At 37.0% G+C, this 16858-nt stretch overlaps 1 protein-coding gene across 6 annotated transcripts in view; it reads right to left on the bottom strand.

Annotated features, from left to right (window-relative positions):
• The window catches only part of Gk (glycerol kinase), an 87581-nt gene that overhangs the window by 13831 nt on the left and 56892 nt on the right, over positions 1–16858 (bottom strand). For all 6 annotated transcript variants that reach the window (XM_055607324.1, XM_055607319.1, XM_055607325.1 and 3 more), the window contains 3 exons: positions 12092–12134; positions 11423–11503; positions 333–411 (listed from right to left, as the gene is read on the bottom strand). In XM_055607324.1, the coding sequence (XP_055463299.1) occupies positions 333–411; positions 11423–11503; positions 12092–12134 (203 nt within the window). The remainder of the gene's footprint in view (positions 1–332; positions 412–11422; positions 11504–12091; positions 12135–16858) is intronic.

Raw genomic sequence — 16858 nt, 5'->3', positions numbered from 1 at the left:
TTTATTAATACTACAAATTATGAAATCTTCATAAAAGTCTTTCTGGAAAAATCAAAGTTACATGACAGGTGCACATCATTCATAGTTCAAGTTAGTGGCAAAGTAAATATAGATTGCAGGGACAAAGTATTAACTTTTTATTCTTTAGAGATTTTCCTCTTGAAACTGAGACTCACTATGTAACTGTGGCTAGCCTGGAACTTGCAATGTAGACTAGGCTGACCTGGAATTCAGAGATCAAACTTCTGCCTTCTGAGTATTGGGATCAAAGGCCTGCATCATACTGCCTGGCTTTCTTTAGACATTTTAACTCTTTACTGAAACATACTCACCAATTTCCTCAGAGGACTGGATAATTCCAAGGTTGTCTCTTAGCCAGCGGATTACAGCACCAGCTATAGCTACAGAACCCTACAGGAGAAAAGAAATCAAAGATATGTTGCCACTAGAAAGTGTATTGTCCATGCATGATACTAATACGTGGAAAACATTCAATTTGGGGATCTCTACAAATATGAAAAACCATGACTTCTAACAAACAATTTTACGTAGACCATACGGTAGAGAAAAAAGCAAACTCTGCAGCACTCCCTTAAACCTATCCTAGTAGGTGGACATCCATCTTTTGAGCAGTTTGATCTCTGTATAATTTGGTAAGCTACTTAGGCATAGTGTTATCTATTTAAAAATATTACATCATCCACAAAGCTAATGCAATGAACCACACTAAATATTTAAATGTTTTATTAAAAATATCAAACAAAAACCTAGCAAAGACACAAGTGATTATTCTTTGAAATCAACTATATGTCACATGGATAAGGTAGTGGATTAGGTCCCTGGTATCCTACCTATACCCAGTCATTCTCCAGGGGATTGAGAGGAAGAAATAAGGGTTAAAACATAAAATTTTAGTCATATGAATCCCAGTTTTATTACTTAATTGCCATATGATCTCTGATAAATTATATAAGCTTTCTGAGCTCCATTTTTAACCGACAGAACGATGGTTACTATTACAATACTGAGCTAAACAAACTGCCATAACTCTTACTATGAGATGACATGTCAAGGTTCTTACTAAACATAAACACTAGCTTCATTAATCCTTAATTCTCAGTAGCATATACTATGATTACATATAGATGGAATGTCTAAGATCAGTAAATCCATAAAGAAAGGAAGTAGATTAACAGCTGCTTAGGTCTGAATGGGTCAGGGTGTGATGGCATGGGACAGATCTGTAACGGGGTGTTTTTCTTTAGGTTTATGAAACATTCTGAAGTTGTACTGTTGTTTGCAAAAATCTATGACTGTATTAAAAACCATAGACTTGAACACATGACAAAGGTATATTTGGGGCTAGAATTGTAGTTTGCTTGGTAGAGTAATTTGCCTACTATACACAAGGCCCTAGTTTCCATTCACAGCATCACAAAGAAGAAATAAAAAAAAAGTTTAAATAGAAATTTTACTGTATGAACTATAAACTGGACTATAATTGCTCAATAAAGCAATTAAAAATATACTAGAGCAAGGGTTAGTGGTAGTTTAGCTTTCTGGCAGAGAACTTGTCTGGCATGTTTAAGGTCCTGGGTTCAATCCCAAATCCTACAAAAACACAGAAAAACAAACAGATCATAAAGACAGAATATGTATCAAAAGAACAATTTAGGATTCTAATTTATTGCCTTGAGATGTCATTCATAAAAATACTTCTACACCAAATGTGAGATGATATTAAGTGTAGAAACCTGTCTTAAGGGAAATTAAATGAATTTCAAATTATCTTACTGGCAATAATGTCACACATCTGTAATTCTAGCACTTGGGAGATGGAGAGAGAAGGATCAGGAATGCAAGGCCATCCTGGGCCACTTAGTGAGTTAGAGGCCTGCTTAAGCTACATGAAATCCTTCCTTAAATTTAAAAACAAAAACAAAAACAGAAACAACAACAACAAAAATGCAACAACAAATAAAATAAGGGCTGGAGAGATGGCTCAGAGGCTAAGTACTGTAGGGTGTTATTCCAGAGAACCCAGGTTCAAGTCCCAGCAACCAGATCAGATGGCAGCTCACAACCACAACCATCTGAACCCCAGTCCCAGGTAACCCAACTTCCTCTTCTGGCCTGCTTGGGCACTGCAGACATGAAATCAGGCAGAATACCCATATCTATAAAAAAATAATTAAAAAGTAAAACAAACAAAACAAATCAACCAACTAAATTATCCCTTCTTACTGTCAGGTGCCAAATGCAAGTGAATCGGAGAATATATTGATATACCACACCAGTTTGTAGCAGAAGTCACTATATATGTCCCTACAAAGAACAGCGTGTTGTTGGCTGGGCAGTGGTGGAGCACACCTTTAATCTCAGCACTCAGGGAGGAAGAGGCAGGTGGATCTCCATGAGTTCGAGGCCAGCCTGGTCTACAAACCATGTATGGCCAAAGCTATACAGAGAAACCCTGTCTCGAAAAACCAACCAAACCAACAAACCAAAACCAACCAACCAAACAAAAAAACCCCTCACAGTTTTTCCTTATACAGTAACACATTAATGTAATTTTAAATATGTAATCAATATTAAAATCATTGAGTTATTTTTTTACTGTGTTTAAAATTTCACATATATTTAAATTATAAAAATAATCACTGTTATTATTATTGTGTGTGTTCACACACCTCTGCTACAGTGTAAGTGTGGAGTCAGAGAACCACTTTCTGGAGTCACGAGATGGCTCAAAATGTAAAGGAGCTTGCCACTGAGCCTGTTAAGCACACGGCAGGAGGAGGAATGGAGTTTTAAAAGCTGTCCTCTGCCAGGCAGTGGTGGTGCACACCTTTAATCACAGCACTCAGGAGACAAGACTAGCCTGGTCTGTAGAATGAGTTCCAAGACAGCCAGGGCTACACAGAGAAACCCTGTCTCAAAAAGAAAAACAAAAGCAAAACAAAACTCTTCTCTGATCTTTATATGCCATCCCATGAATCTCCGAAATAGACAGATAGACAGATAGATAAACATATTAAATAATAAAAAGGAAGCAGATGAGGACTGTGGCACAAGCCTATAATCCCAGTACTTGGAAAGTGGAAGCTATACAATCATCCTCAGCTCCATAGGGTGTTTGGAGCTAATTTGAGGTACATAAGATGTTGTTGAAAAACAAACAAACAAAAACAACAAAAAGAACTGAAGGAAAAAGCAACATGGTTTTAGTAGAAGGAAAACCAAGGTTTTGATTACAAGGTGACAACCACAAAGCATAATCTCAATTCAAGCAAATGCTTTAAAAACTGCAAAGTCACAAGGTCCACAATATTACTCAGCAGGTAAACACACTGGCTACCAAGTCTGAGACAACCTCCAGAAACCAGACTGGAGAGAACTGGCTTCTCAAAGTTGTCCTCTGATTTCCACACTTGCACTGTGACATGCACACTCACAGCCACTCAGTATGTAAAGATTTGATTTTCAGGAGATAAGGACAGTTTTGTTCTAATTAAAGAAATACAGTGAATAAACAACAGTAAAAGGTAGTTAAAATGGGTATCTGAAGCAAGAATATAAGTTTGGTATCTGGATATAATACACAGTATGGTTTAGATTTTAAGGAATTAATAAAATTTAATAAAAATGAAATAAGCCTCTTAATGGAAAAGAAAAGTATGTAGGGGTTAGAGAGATGGTTGGTGGCTTAAGAGCACTTGCTCCTCTTCAAGGATCCATGAAGCACCCACATGAGGTGGCTCACAACTACCTGCAACTCCAGCTCCAAGTGATCTGACCCCACTTCTGGCCTCTTTGAGCATCTGCAGACACTCACACAGACAAACACAGATGGACATGAATACAAATAAATAAATTCATTAAAATAAATCTTAAAAAAAAAAAGGCATGTAGGCTTCTGAATTCAGAGACAGGAGATAGGTGGCCATGGGGGCACACATCTTTAATCCTGGCCCTCTGGGAGGCAGAAGCAGGCAAACTGATGTGAGTTCAAGGCCAGCCTGGTCTACAAAGAGTCCAGGACTGCCAAGGTTACACAGAGAAACCCTGTCTAAAAAAAATGTTTATAATGCCCTCAAAAACACTTATAAACAAAATAATATATTTGCCGTAACACTGACAAGCTCCTTTGGAAATTAAGTCAAATGATTACAGAACAAGATGAAGGCATTTTTTAAAAACTAAACATGTACCCTCTCTCTATGTTTCTCTCTCTCTCTCTCTCTCTCTCTCTCTCTCTCTCTCTCTCTCTCTGTGTGTGTGTGTGTGTGTGTGTGTGTGTACGCACACATGTGAATGTAGGGGCAGGCTCTTTCTTCAAAAACTATTCTCAATGTTTTTTTTTTGTGGAAAGACCCTGTCACTGAGGTCTGGGGCTCACATTAGGCTGGGATTGCTAGCCAGCGAGCCCTACAAATCCACTTGTCTTGGCCAAAAACGTGACAGTGCTCAATTGTTTTTCACATGGGTTCTGAGGATCAAACTGCGGTCCTCATGCTTGCAAAGACAAGCACCTTTACAACTGAGCTACGTTCCTCCCCACAAGATTGTACTTTATAAAAGTACATTAATGGCATACATCCATATTCTTAATTGATGTAGCTTTCATAATTCCTAACGTTCACGCTACTTTATGATTCCTTGGTACAATAGAACCAATGACTTGCTTTTAATCAAAGGTGTCAGGATTATGCAAAGATATGAGTGTGATTATCTGACATAAGAGCACTGTTCTTGTCTTGCTGGGCACTCTCCTTCCCCTTTATTCTTTGAGGAAGCTGAGGGATATGTTGAGAAGCAAGGAGCTACATGTGGCCTCTGGAAGCCGAAGAGTGTCTCCAGCTAACTGCTAGAAAGAAATTGAATCCCTTTGTATGAGAGGAACTAGATCCTGCCAAAAAGCCTTTATTAGCTTGAAAGCAGATGGAATGCCAGATAAGCCCATAGCCTTAGCCCACACCTATTGAGATGTCAAATAGAGTACCCAGCACTGAGAGGTGATAAATGAATGTTATTTTATGTCATTCAACATTGCTATATATCAAAGAAGTGGCTACTCAGAAGCTTCCCCCTAAAATGCACAATCTTGCACAAGGAAGAAAATCTCTAAAAATAGTATTAACACGGCAATCATAAATCACATCAATGCTAAGGTGGACAAAGAGATAGTTAAGGAAGCTATTGGAAGAATATAGAGAAGTCTCTAATGCTTATATTTAAAAGGATACAAATACAGCTTAACATAGAATTTAGTATTGTTTATACTCCTTAACACACAGTGAGGATAAAAGGATGGACAAAATGAATAGTAGTCTGGCCTCTGAAATCCTATGATGGGGGTCAGCAAGTACTCCCACAAGCTATAATCTGACTCCCCAACCCCACATAAATGGGAAAAAAGGTCTATTTCCTAATAAAATACAGAAAAGGTAAGTCTCAAGCTCTAAGTTAGGTCAAGTTCATGACCATATTACTGGCCCCCCAAACGAGGGTTGTTTTATGAAACAATACTTAGAAAAAGAAGCGGAACAAGGAAAAGGAAAGCCTGGCTTCAGGAAGCTAGTGTCCTACTGACAGATGACAGAGGGCGGACAGACCACATAACTGCCCTACTTTGTTCTATTTTCTTCCACTATAGAGAAATAGAAATGGCAGGACAAATTAAAATAGCTTGATATAAGACTACAGCTTCAGACGAGATTGGGCATGTTCAGGATGGTATGGCCGTGTACAGAGACTACACAGCTTCAGAATAACATAAAGACCATGGGCCCTGGTTGCTTTTCACACAAGATGACATGCGAACTCACAGATTTAAAACTATTAAGCCTAGAATCAATCACCTGCCAGTAGACTGAGAGAAACAGAAAAATAATTCTCTTGGCAATGAAGACAATGTAATGTTCTTTGTTTTCAACACAGAGGATAACAGAGAAAATAAAGAAATGCAAAGCAGCACACCAGTCATTACTTAAGTACAGAGTAACATTCATGTGGACAAGACTGGAAATGTGCAGCATAGTAAGAATGCAGTTGTAAGCATGGTGCCTTCTGATTTATTTCTCTGTCTATGTCAAGAAGTAGGGTGCTTGCCAGAAACTGCTTCTTCTAGAGGAAATATGTCCAAAATGCTTTGTACAAGACAAGAACTACAACCAGGCTCAATGCTTGAAGCCAGAGGCTTAAGGAGAGTTCTGCTTGTGTAGGAGTATGGAAAAATAAGCACCCGGCATCTAACTAAGGGTATGAATTAATAGAAGATGAGACTGCTAATAAAAATGTTAAATTCAAGAAGAAATCCATAATTAAAAATTCACCCACAAAACTTACCATCTGGAATAGAATTCATTTCAGTATGACAAAGACCTTAAAAATCAGTGTTAAAAATAATTGAAGAAATAAATTAGGGCATGACTTCCATTAGAAACATCAACCACAACAAATCTAGACATAGTGGCACACCTTATAGTTACAAAGATTTGGGAGGCTTAAGTAGGAAGTTTGAGTCCAGCTGGAACTACAGAGTGAGGCCCTTTCTCAAACAAACACGAAATTGTGAAGTAAGGAAAAAAGGAAAGAAAATCAACTAGATATGAAAACAAACAAAAATTCTTTAACTAAAAATAGCTGTTGGGTAGAACTCACTAAGCTACTGTGACAAAGTGTTTGCATTTTGTACTCAAAGAGACAATCAATACAAAAAATCTATGGCCTAGAAATTCTAGTCTTATAAAAAGGTATAAACGTATATATATGTGTATCATACATATGTACATACATATATGTATATGTGTGTGTATGTATAGGTGAATGTGTCAGAAGACATCTATAACTTTACTTTTTATAATATGCAGGCAGTAATGTCAATTCATATGCAACCAAAACTTAAGTACTAAGTTGCAGCAATGAGAAAAAGTAAAGAATCAGATGTCACTAATTATACGGGTAAATTTCATAAGTGTAATGTTGAGTGAAAGAAGTCAGTCCAAAGAATGCAGGACTCAGACTCAAATGCACATGTTCATGTTTCTTTATCTCTCCCCACCTACTCTAGCATATAAGCTACTATCATCATGTAAAACTAAACTCTAGTGTTTAAGGCTACAGATTTAAGTCTTAGAACTATAAATAAACATAGCAAATGATTATGCTAAAAGTTAGGACACTTTTTATCTCAGAGGACAGGGAGGCCATTGTGACTGTGAGTGGCATAAAAAGATTCCTGGAGGTCAGTTGTATTCTGCTACCTGACCTGAGCAGAGATTAATTATATCATATTCTGTTTGTAATTATTTGATAAGATATATATGGTTTAATTCATATTTTATTGTATTTTATTATTTAAAGTAATTTTATATTTAAATCTATTTTATCATATTTTCTTTGCTCCCAAGCCAAATTCTTTTTGAGGTTTGTTTTTTGTGTATGGGTGTACGACCTGCATGCTGTGCCCTTGGAGGCCAGAAGAGGGAGTCAGATTCTCTGGGACAGGAGTTATAGAAGGGGTAAACTACCATGTGGGTGTGGAAATAGAAACTGGGTCCTCTGAAAAATGCTCTTAAGACATCTCTCCAGCCCTAATCCTTATTTCTTTAGGTGTCTTAACATTTCACCATGCAAACAAATAGATTTTGTGTATTTGGGTTTATTTTAAAGAAAAAATAAATTGAAATGAAGGTAGATGCTGAGTAACTCATCAAGGATGCAGCACAGAGAAACAAAGAGATTAAATATATATATTTATATATAGTTTCTACTGTATATATATATATAATATATATATGGTATATACCCTTGTGTGTGTATATATATATATATATATATATATATATATATATATATATATGCATGCATGCAAGGGTAGTTAAGAGACATGAAGGACAGACTGAAAGGTTGCAATATTTGTCTAATATTCAGTCTAGAAGAAGATGGAAGTAATGGGAGGTGTGATATTTGAAGAGCTAATTGCTCAGAATTTTCCAGAATGGGATCCTAGTACCTAACAGTACAAATAAAAATAAATCCAAACCCAGATACATCACAGCAAACTACAGAGCAACAAGTATAAAGAGATAATGTTCAATGCTCTCAGGCAATGAAGGAATTTGCAAAAGAACTATATTTGAACTGCCAACAGAGTCTCATTAGTATCAAAGGCCAGCTGTGGAGTTCCAGTGCTGGGTAGGCAGAAGAATGAACATTTTTTTTTTTTTGTGGCTACTTAGGGTTCTGGATTGCATAGCAAGACCATGTCTCAATCAAAAGTACCTTAAGGGATGTAGAAAAAATAATTGCTAATCTAGAAATTTATATTTATCCCAAGGACAAAATAAATTAAAAGTTTAAATTACTATCCTACCTTCTCACAAAAAAAAAAAAATTAAAAACAATGAGCCTCATCACGAACAAAAAAAAAATGAGACTGGAGACACAAGACTAAAGAAATGATACTGAGGATGGATGTGGTGGCAAGTACACACAATGCCAGTATTTGGCAGGCTGAGACAAGTACACTAAAGGCCAGGTTGGGATGCACAGAGAGAGGAAGCCTCAAAACAGTGATACCAAATACAGAAATGTATACAATGACTCAGTTGATATTATTTATTGTCAACTGCAAAGAAAGTACCAATTATTGTATGTTGAAGGAAAAAGAAGAAATGAAAACTTTCAACAACAAAATTTAACATTGCTGGTAGAGCCTACATAGAAATAAAGTATCTGAGGCCCCCATCATGGTTGGGAGATTAAAAATATTAAACATTTATATATATTTTTAGAAAACTATTTAGTTAAATAATATTTTTAAAAGATAAGAGAAAAAAAATCACTAAACTGAAAAAAAATGAATCTGTATTACTCTCAATTCAGAAGGAGAATGAAGAAAAACTCAAAGAACTGGCCATGTAGGCTCACATCTAAGAAACAAGAGAGCTTTCTAGGCTGTACTGGCACATCAAAAATAACAACACAACAACAAAAGGGGTCAGGGGACTAAACGGGTGAAGAGAGGCAGCTATAGTTTCAGTTTACAAATTTACAAAGTTTTATGAATCTAGCATTATTCTTCTCTTTTAGTTTGTTTTGCTTTCTTGAAATGTTTAAAGATGTTTGTGAACTGTTTAAGATAGAAAGGGGTAGGAATCCTACCTACTAATATTTTTAAAAATTGGTGTTTATGAGGGGTATGTGAATGCATATTGTGGCAAATGAAAAGTACTTTAGACAATGGCAGAGTAGCCCTAGATTAGAATAACTGAAACATTTTGTACAAATCCACAATGAAGCAGGCCTGGTTTGAGAAAGAGGATATTTTAGCATATGATCTAAGAGCCAACAACATAAAGAAGCTATTAGACTAAATTAAATAAGTTTCCAGGCCAGATGAACAGAAGAATGCTTACAGTGAGAGAGGCATAAAACATACTGCTGAGTACACACTACATAAAGAATATCCTTTTTATCTCTAGGAAGACTGGTGATTAGGAATGGGAGATCAAACTACCAAGCATATGAGTGATAGATACCAGGGCATTCAGGCTGTTTAAACTGGATGAGGACAAAAGCTCCCACCTAGCATTTAGAGACCTAACAGATGACCTACGTGGGCCCATTGCTGTGGATGTTACTAAGTAACACTTTAAAACTGGGTGTGGTGGCAAATTTCTATAATCCCATCATTCAGGATGAAAAGACAGGAGGAACAGGAATTACTCATCCTTAGCTACATAGCAAATTTGAGGCCTGCTTCAGATACACACCACCCTGTCCCAAATTAACAAACAAACAAAGTAAAACAAGCTTGGAATTCTATCTTGAAACGGAAGTTGGGAGGGAAGTTATTATTGAAAAGATGATAAAGATTTCATACTGAGACTATGTGACGCCTGCCTTTTTGAGGACTTTTCTAGGTCTAAAATTACTGAAATTCTCTCTCTCACTCAAGGTCAAACAAAGCATACTAATACTATCACAGCTGATGCTACAATTCTGGTAGCCCCCAAAACATATTCTCCCACCCTGTTTTTATGTGAGCAACTATCCTAAAGGTTCTCCAAAGCAGAGAATAAAGGACAAAAGGGGCTCATGTCATTTTAAAGTGTTAAGATAGCTTTAATATAGAGATGCTTGTGTGTAAAGAAAAGGGGTTGACATTGTTGTGGATATAGTTCAGTCATAGGGCACTTGCCTAGCAGGTTCAAGGCCCTGGGCTCAACTATGAGTGCTATGAAGAAGGAAGCCTAGTTTGGGAAGAGAGATTGCAGTGTTTAATGGAAAGAGGTAGAAAGCTGAAGCTCATCATGCTGTAGCTTGGCAGCTGAGAAAATGTTTTAATTACGACTAGAAGTCTAAGCCCTTGACTGAACTATCATTGGGCGGTCTAAGAAATGAGTCCCAATAAGGCATCAGGTAGTTCTTCCAAGGCTAATTATATACAGTTAGGAATGTAGCTCAGTGATAGACACTTCCTAGAGCACATGAGACCCTGTAGCCAATATCTAATAGTACATTTAAAAAGATCCAAAACTGACTGTGTCTGATTTTACAAGCAAAATATTTCGAAGCAAAATATGCTTCTGTGACACTAAACCAATGTTTGTTCTTTATTTATTTATTTATTTGTGATGCTTGAGCCTGAACCTAGGAGTCAGCTGGTACCTTGAGGCAAATTACTCTATCACCGATCTTTACATCAATTCCTTTAGTGTCTCTTGTACAAACCTATCATGCCCTACAAACATAGACCGATCACAATGTGCAAAGATGTCTGAAACAGATGTTTCCCAGGATGAATGGGACAAATCACATATCTTTGTTTCCCATGTCCATATGTAACACAATACTAATAGAAACACAAGTGAAGAAGAGTTTCTCTGCCTTTCTGTGTTCAATGATTCACTATGAAATACTGGGTCATTTTAGTTACTAAATTTTTAAGCTGATAGAGCACTAGAGCCAGCTAATCCCATTATTAAACTTAAAGGATAGAAAATTTTAGATTGCACAGCAAGTAAATAATATCCCCAAGTTGACAAATTTAGTTGGTACCAACAACTGAGGAGATGGTATAATCTTGTCTCATGGGAGCCTAGTTTAGTCCAAGGTTCTTTTTACCCAATCAAAGGACAAAAAAGTAGAATATTTAAGTCCTATGTATTAAAATATTAACATCTGAAATATGTTAGAAAGCATCGTAATTTCCTCAGGTGTGTTGCTCAAGTAATTGTAGAGGAAGAAAAATTGCCATATGCTCAAGGTCAATTTGAGGAGACAAACAAAGAGTTCTTCACCGGCCAGGGATACGGGACAGTATCCTGTCTCAAAATAATGCCTCTTCCCCCAGAATGCATGGTAATCTTTATTAACTGTGTCATATCATCTATACTGACTGAAAAGAACTTACTTCCAATGCATAATACACAGGTTTGTCTCTGCCAAGTTTATAAGCCACAGTGGTCAAAAGGCCATGTTCAGAAAATACACACTGTAGGAAAGAAAAAACAAAGATTTTAGGGTAGAAAAATTTAAAGGCAAGTATAAAGCCTTTTCAGTTTTTAAGACAAAGTTTTACTGTGTAGTCCTGGTAAGTCTTGAACTCACAGAGATCTGCCCACTTCTGCCTCTCAAGTGCTGGGATTAAAGGTGTGTATTAGGACACCTGGTTTCTATGTGAGGACATTTCTTTAAAGTTAAAATAAAGTATGTTTATTCATAATAACTCAATCAATAAAATAATTATTAAAAATCTTAGTGATTAATAAAAACCCACTCAGACTGCTAAAACGTTATTCCTTATTTCAAATTAGATTTTTTGCTAACAATCTGATGATAATACATCTATTTCCATTAACACAAGCAAATGAACACATATGAAATTAAAAAAGCATAGCAGGCCTCATACTAAAATCACTCAAATTTTTTGATTTTCATTACTTCTATTGAACCAAGTTAAACCACGTTTAAGTAAAAGATGAAGGCCCCAAAATCACATTAATAATGAATTATATTTAAGCATTATATATATGACTGAAAAGACGACTTTCATCAATCTGAACTCAAAAGAAAAACCAACCTTATGGCCTGTGTTACACAGTAAGAAACACCCTGTTCCATACCTATAGGTGGAAAAATGAATAGCATGACAATTTTATTAAAAGCAAATAGCAAAATCTTAGTTTTTTAAATAATCAAAACTGACATTTTACTTAATACAATAAAAGTCATTTTATGAAGGTTTTTAAAACTATTGAAAACTAACAAACATCACACACTAAATACTCTTTAAGAGTACTTTTTAAAAAAAAATCAGTCTAGAAGGAAATATTTTGATAGCAATTGATGGAGAAGATGCAGATAAAGGATTTAGCATTTGGTCAGTCATAGGCTAATGGTGTATTTATAAAATACAACTGAATTATAACAAATTCTACACCTAGTTGCATTTAAGTTACCCCTGATTTCCACGGGGTGAAGCATCACAACTAATGGCTCTTCAAAAATATAGTTGGTCGGCTTAGCTCTATCACTAATAATAACTATGGACTGAGAAACACCACAATGTTCTGGAAGGATGAAAAGCTGAGCATGGAATAGCAGAAAGAGTAGCTAGGACAAAAAAATGACATACAAGGAAAAGCTATTTAAGGGTTACTGATCTCATTCTCTCTACAGGGTAATGTATTCCAGCAGTGGTAAGATAATCAAAATCAGAACTCAACGTGGTTGATATGGATGAAATGAACTTTGTGGCAGTCTTATCACTATAAGCTTTGGACTATGCCACAAGTCTCACTCTTGAACATAATACATACTTTTGATTTGTGTATGGAAGATTAGTTAATAACCCCAACTGAACTAGTAAAGGTCATAGAGAAACAGTTTTAAAGTGAGCAGGGATAACAAGACTGCTACAACCATATATACAATTGACTCTGCCTGTGGTGGTTTGAATAGGAACGGCACCCACAGACTCATGCGTTCCAATACTTGGTCATAGGGAGTGGCACTATTGGGAGGTGTAGCCTTCTGGAGGAAGTGTGTCACCTGGGGGTGGGCTTTGAAGTTTCAAAAGCTCAAAACAGGCCCAGTGGCTCATTCTCTTTTCCTGCAAATACAGATATAGAACTCTCAGCTCCTTCTCCAGCACCACTTCTGCCTATGTGTTGCCATGTTTCCCATCATGACAATATATAATAGTCTAAACACCAGAAACTGTAAGCCAGCCCCAATTAAATGTTTTCCTTATTAAGAATTGCCATGGAGTCAGGTGCAGTGGCACACATCTGTAATCACAGCATCTTAGGGAGGCAGAGGCAGATCTCTGTGAACTCGGGGCCAGCATAGTATAAAAAATGAGTCTTGGACAGCCAAGGCTACACAGAGAAACAAAAAAAAAAAGTTTCCATGGTGTTTGTGTCTCTTCACAACAATAGCAACCCTAAGACACTGCCTAAGCTTGGAATTCCTGTCCCACAAGTCTTAACTTCAATGCTAGATCTGCCTGCCTCTGCCTCTAGAGTGCTAGGATTAAAGGCATGTTACAACACACCTGACAATTTTATGCTTTTAAAATGCAAACAAGGGCTGGAGAGGTGGCACAGAGGTAAGAGAACTTGTTAATCTTGCAGAGGCCTTAGGTTCAATTCCCAGCATCCACATAATACCTCACAACCATCTGCAACTCCAGTTCCGGGTTATCTGATGCTGTCTGTGGACTTCCATGTGTTCTAGGCAGACATATATTGCACAGACATACATGTAGGCAAAACACTTACATAAAACAATTTATACTTATTTCACATTTCCTTGTGTGAGTAGTATATGTACCACAAACAAGGTCCAAACACAAATTCTTCTATTGGACCCGTTTCTTACTTTGAGTAATCCTAACTGTCTGTCCCTGGGTTTAGACCTCACTTCTCCCTTGCCTCTCTGCAGTGTCCTATGTATCTCTGTATCTCTTTATGTCCCCATTCTCTGACTCTGCAGTATTAGGATATAGTGGCTTATTATACTACAAGTCTAGCTTCTCCTAGCTGTGACCCAAGACTGTCATTATATTAACTGACAAATCCAGTCACACTTAAACATATCTTGAAAATGTTCAGAGGTTACCAATTCTCTATCAAGGAGAAAAGAATAAAAAAAGAAACAAACAAACAATAAAAAAAAAAATAAACATCCTGACTTGTACTTTACAGCTTTACAGCATGGTTGTTATGATGTGAATGAAACACCCCTCGCTGGCTCATGATTTGAACATCTGGTGCTATTTTGGAAGGTTATGGATGCTATGGGAGGTGGGGCCTAGCTGGAGGATATGTCACTGGATGTATGCCTTAAGGTTATACTAAGTCCTTAAGGTTATACTAAGTCCTGTGTTTCTCCTTCCTGCCAGGATGACAGTTACTCCCATACATGTACCTACACTACATTGTTCTTCTAAATACCACCCACGCCCACAGCTGTTTTTTGTTTGTTTGTTTGTTTGTTTTATGCTGAGTACCTCAGGCTGATGTGGCATTTATCATTTAGACTAGACTGTCTCCCAAGTGCCTGGAATACAGGCCAGAACCACTGGGCTCATGTTGTCTTATTTTCTACCATTTTCCTACCCCAATGTTCTCTCCATTTTCTATACTAAATCTTACTATCTGTATCCTTGTTAAGTGTCCCCTGCATTCTCCAGTACTGCCCATTCTGTAAAATGTCTCACTACTAGCATAATGGATTTTTAATAGTGCTGGAGCAAGTCCAGGGTGTTGTGCAAGGCAACTACTCTACCAATGAGCTACATGCTGAACCCATTTATATAATCATTTGTGATTTTTTTCTGGCCTCATTATGAAAGCCCATAACTTTATTTGAATGTTTCTTATGCCATGTAAACTCTAGTTTGTATACCATTAACTGGATATTTGTGTTATATCCCCTTGGGGTAAGAATTGTGAGATCACAATCTATGATTTGCTGTTTCCCTCCTACAACCTACAGTCACTATGTAGGTACTAAAACAATTGCTACCTGATTTTAATTATTAATTTATAGACTTAGCTGCCAATGGTAAAGAGAGAGAGGAATAAAAGGGGGAAATGAAAGCTGTTTTACTGGGTCCCTATTATGTACTACGTACTGTGCTAGGTATTGGACATAGAGATAGCATCTGATTTACTGGCATTAGTGTTCCTGGCAGAGGAGGAAAAGGGAAAAAAAAAGACAGCCTAGTTTTCCCGATTCTGTTGCTGGAACCCTGATTCAAAGAAAATGTTTTCATGCTTATGTTGACTCAAGTGCTCCTTCATAACCTGAGGTCACCACACCTTCAATGAATTTTCATATAACCTCTTCTAAACAAAGTTTCATTCCAATAAGGTAATCCTTTTACATGAGGGTGGCTGGCCCTGTTGAATTACAATAGCATATATTTTAGAACTATTAGTTATTTTATTATTTGTAGAAAAAAAAAAACTTATTCACCTAAGTCAAAAATAAAAAAGTCAGGATAGAGAGATGGCTCAGAAGTTAAGAGCCCTGTCTGCTCTTCCAGTGGTTCTGAGTTGAATTCTCAGCAACCACATGGTGGCTCACAACCATCTACAGCCTCTAATATCCTCTTCTGGCATGCAGGTGTACATGCAAATGGAGCACTCATATACATAAAAATAAAAGTAAATAAATGATTAAAAAATAAAGAAGTCATCATGGTAGTGCATGCTTGTAATCCCATAATTATTATCCTAAAATAGCAAGTCCAAGGACAGGCTGAGTTACATAAGACCTTGTCTGAAAATACAACCCAACAACCAGTAAATAAAATATCATGACTCTAAACTTAACACCTGGGAGACTGAGGCAGGAGGATGATGAGTTTAAATTCAGGCCAGGCTGAGATGCACAGTAAGCTCCAGGCACAGGGGCTACACAGCAAGACCCTGTCTCCAAAAGACAACAAAAACAAAACAAGAACAAAAACCTTAAAAAACAAAACAAAATAAAACAGACAACAAATCCGAACCAATTAACAAAAACCCTTGATGACAGAATTAGGATGTTCTCATGAGAAAAAAAAACCATTGACAATACAGTCTTCTGGCCCACAGAATCATCAGCCTGGGTCTCATGGGGGCTTGCAAAGATCAGGGAGGCTGTAGGGTCTGACATATGTTATGGCTTAGTAGCTTCATGTTCTTGTGGGACTCCTAAAAATGGAAGAAAGGGCTGTGCTCGAGTCTTTTGCCTGTTTGTGGGACCCTATTTGGCTACCTTGCCCAGCCTTGATGTAATAGTATGTGCCTGTTGTTATTGTAGTTTTTATGCCATGTTTGGTTGATGTCCCTAGGAGGCCTACTCTTTTCTGAGGAAAGGCAGAGCAGGGATGGGTGGAGTGGAAATGGTTGATATGGGGGGAGGGTACCTAGGGGAAGGGAAACTTGCAGTAGGGAAGTTATAGGTGAAAGAAAAACAATTTTGTGGTATTTTAAGACAGGGTTTCTCTGTGTAATAGAGCCCTCGCTGTCCTGGACTTGCTTTGTAGATCAGGCTGGCCTTGAACTCACAAAGATATTCCTGCCTCTGCCTCCCAGAATTACAGGCATGCACCACCACACCTGGCTGAAAAAATTTTTAAAAAGCTATAACTATATAAAAAGTAAGAAAAACAAGAAACCAAAATAACTTAAAAAATAAAACGAAAGATAAAAAGATATAGTTTTTTTTTAAGTTTATGGAAATGTTTTCTACACAGGGAAGACAATAAAACATAGACGTCTAGGGCCACAACTAAGGAATACAATGAATTAATATACAAATATTATGCCTCTGACTTACCACATTCATGATA

The sequence above is a fragment of the Psammomys obesus genome, unplaced genomic scaffold, assembly GCF_907164565.1.
Source record: "Psammomys obesus unplaced genomic scaffold, mPsaObe1.curated_primary_1811, whole genome shotgun sequence".
Lineage (NCBI taxonomy): Eukaryota > Metazoa > Chordata > Mammalia > Rodentia > Muridae > Psammomys > Psammomys obesus.
The sequence above is the reverse complement of the archived record's forward strand: the minus strand, read 5'-3'. Positions and strand labels throughout refer to the sequence as shown.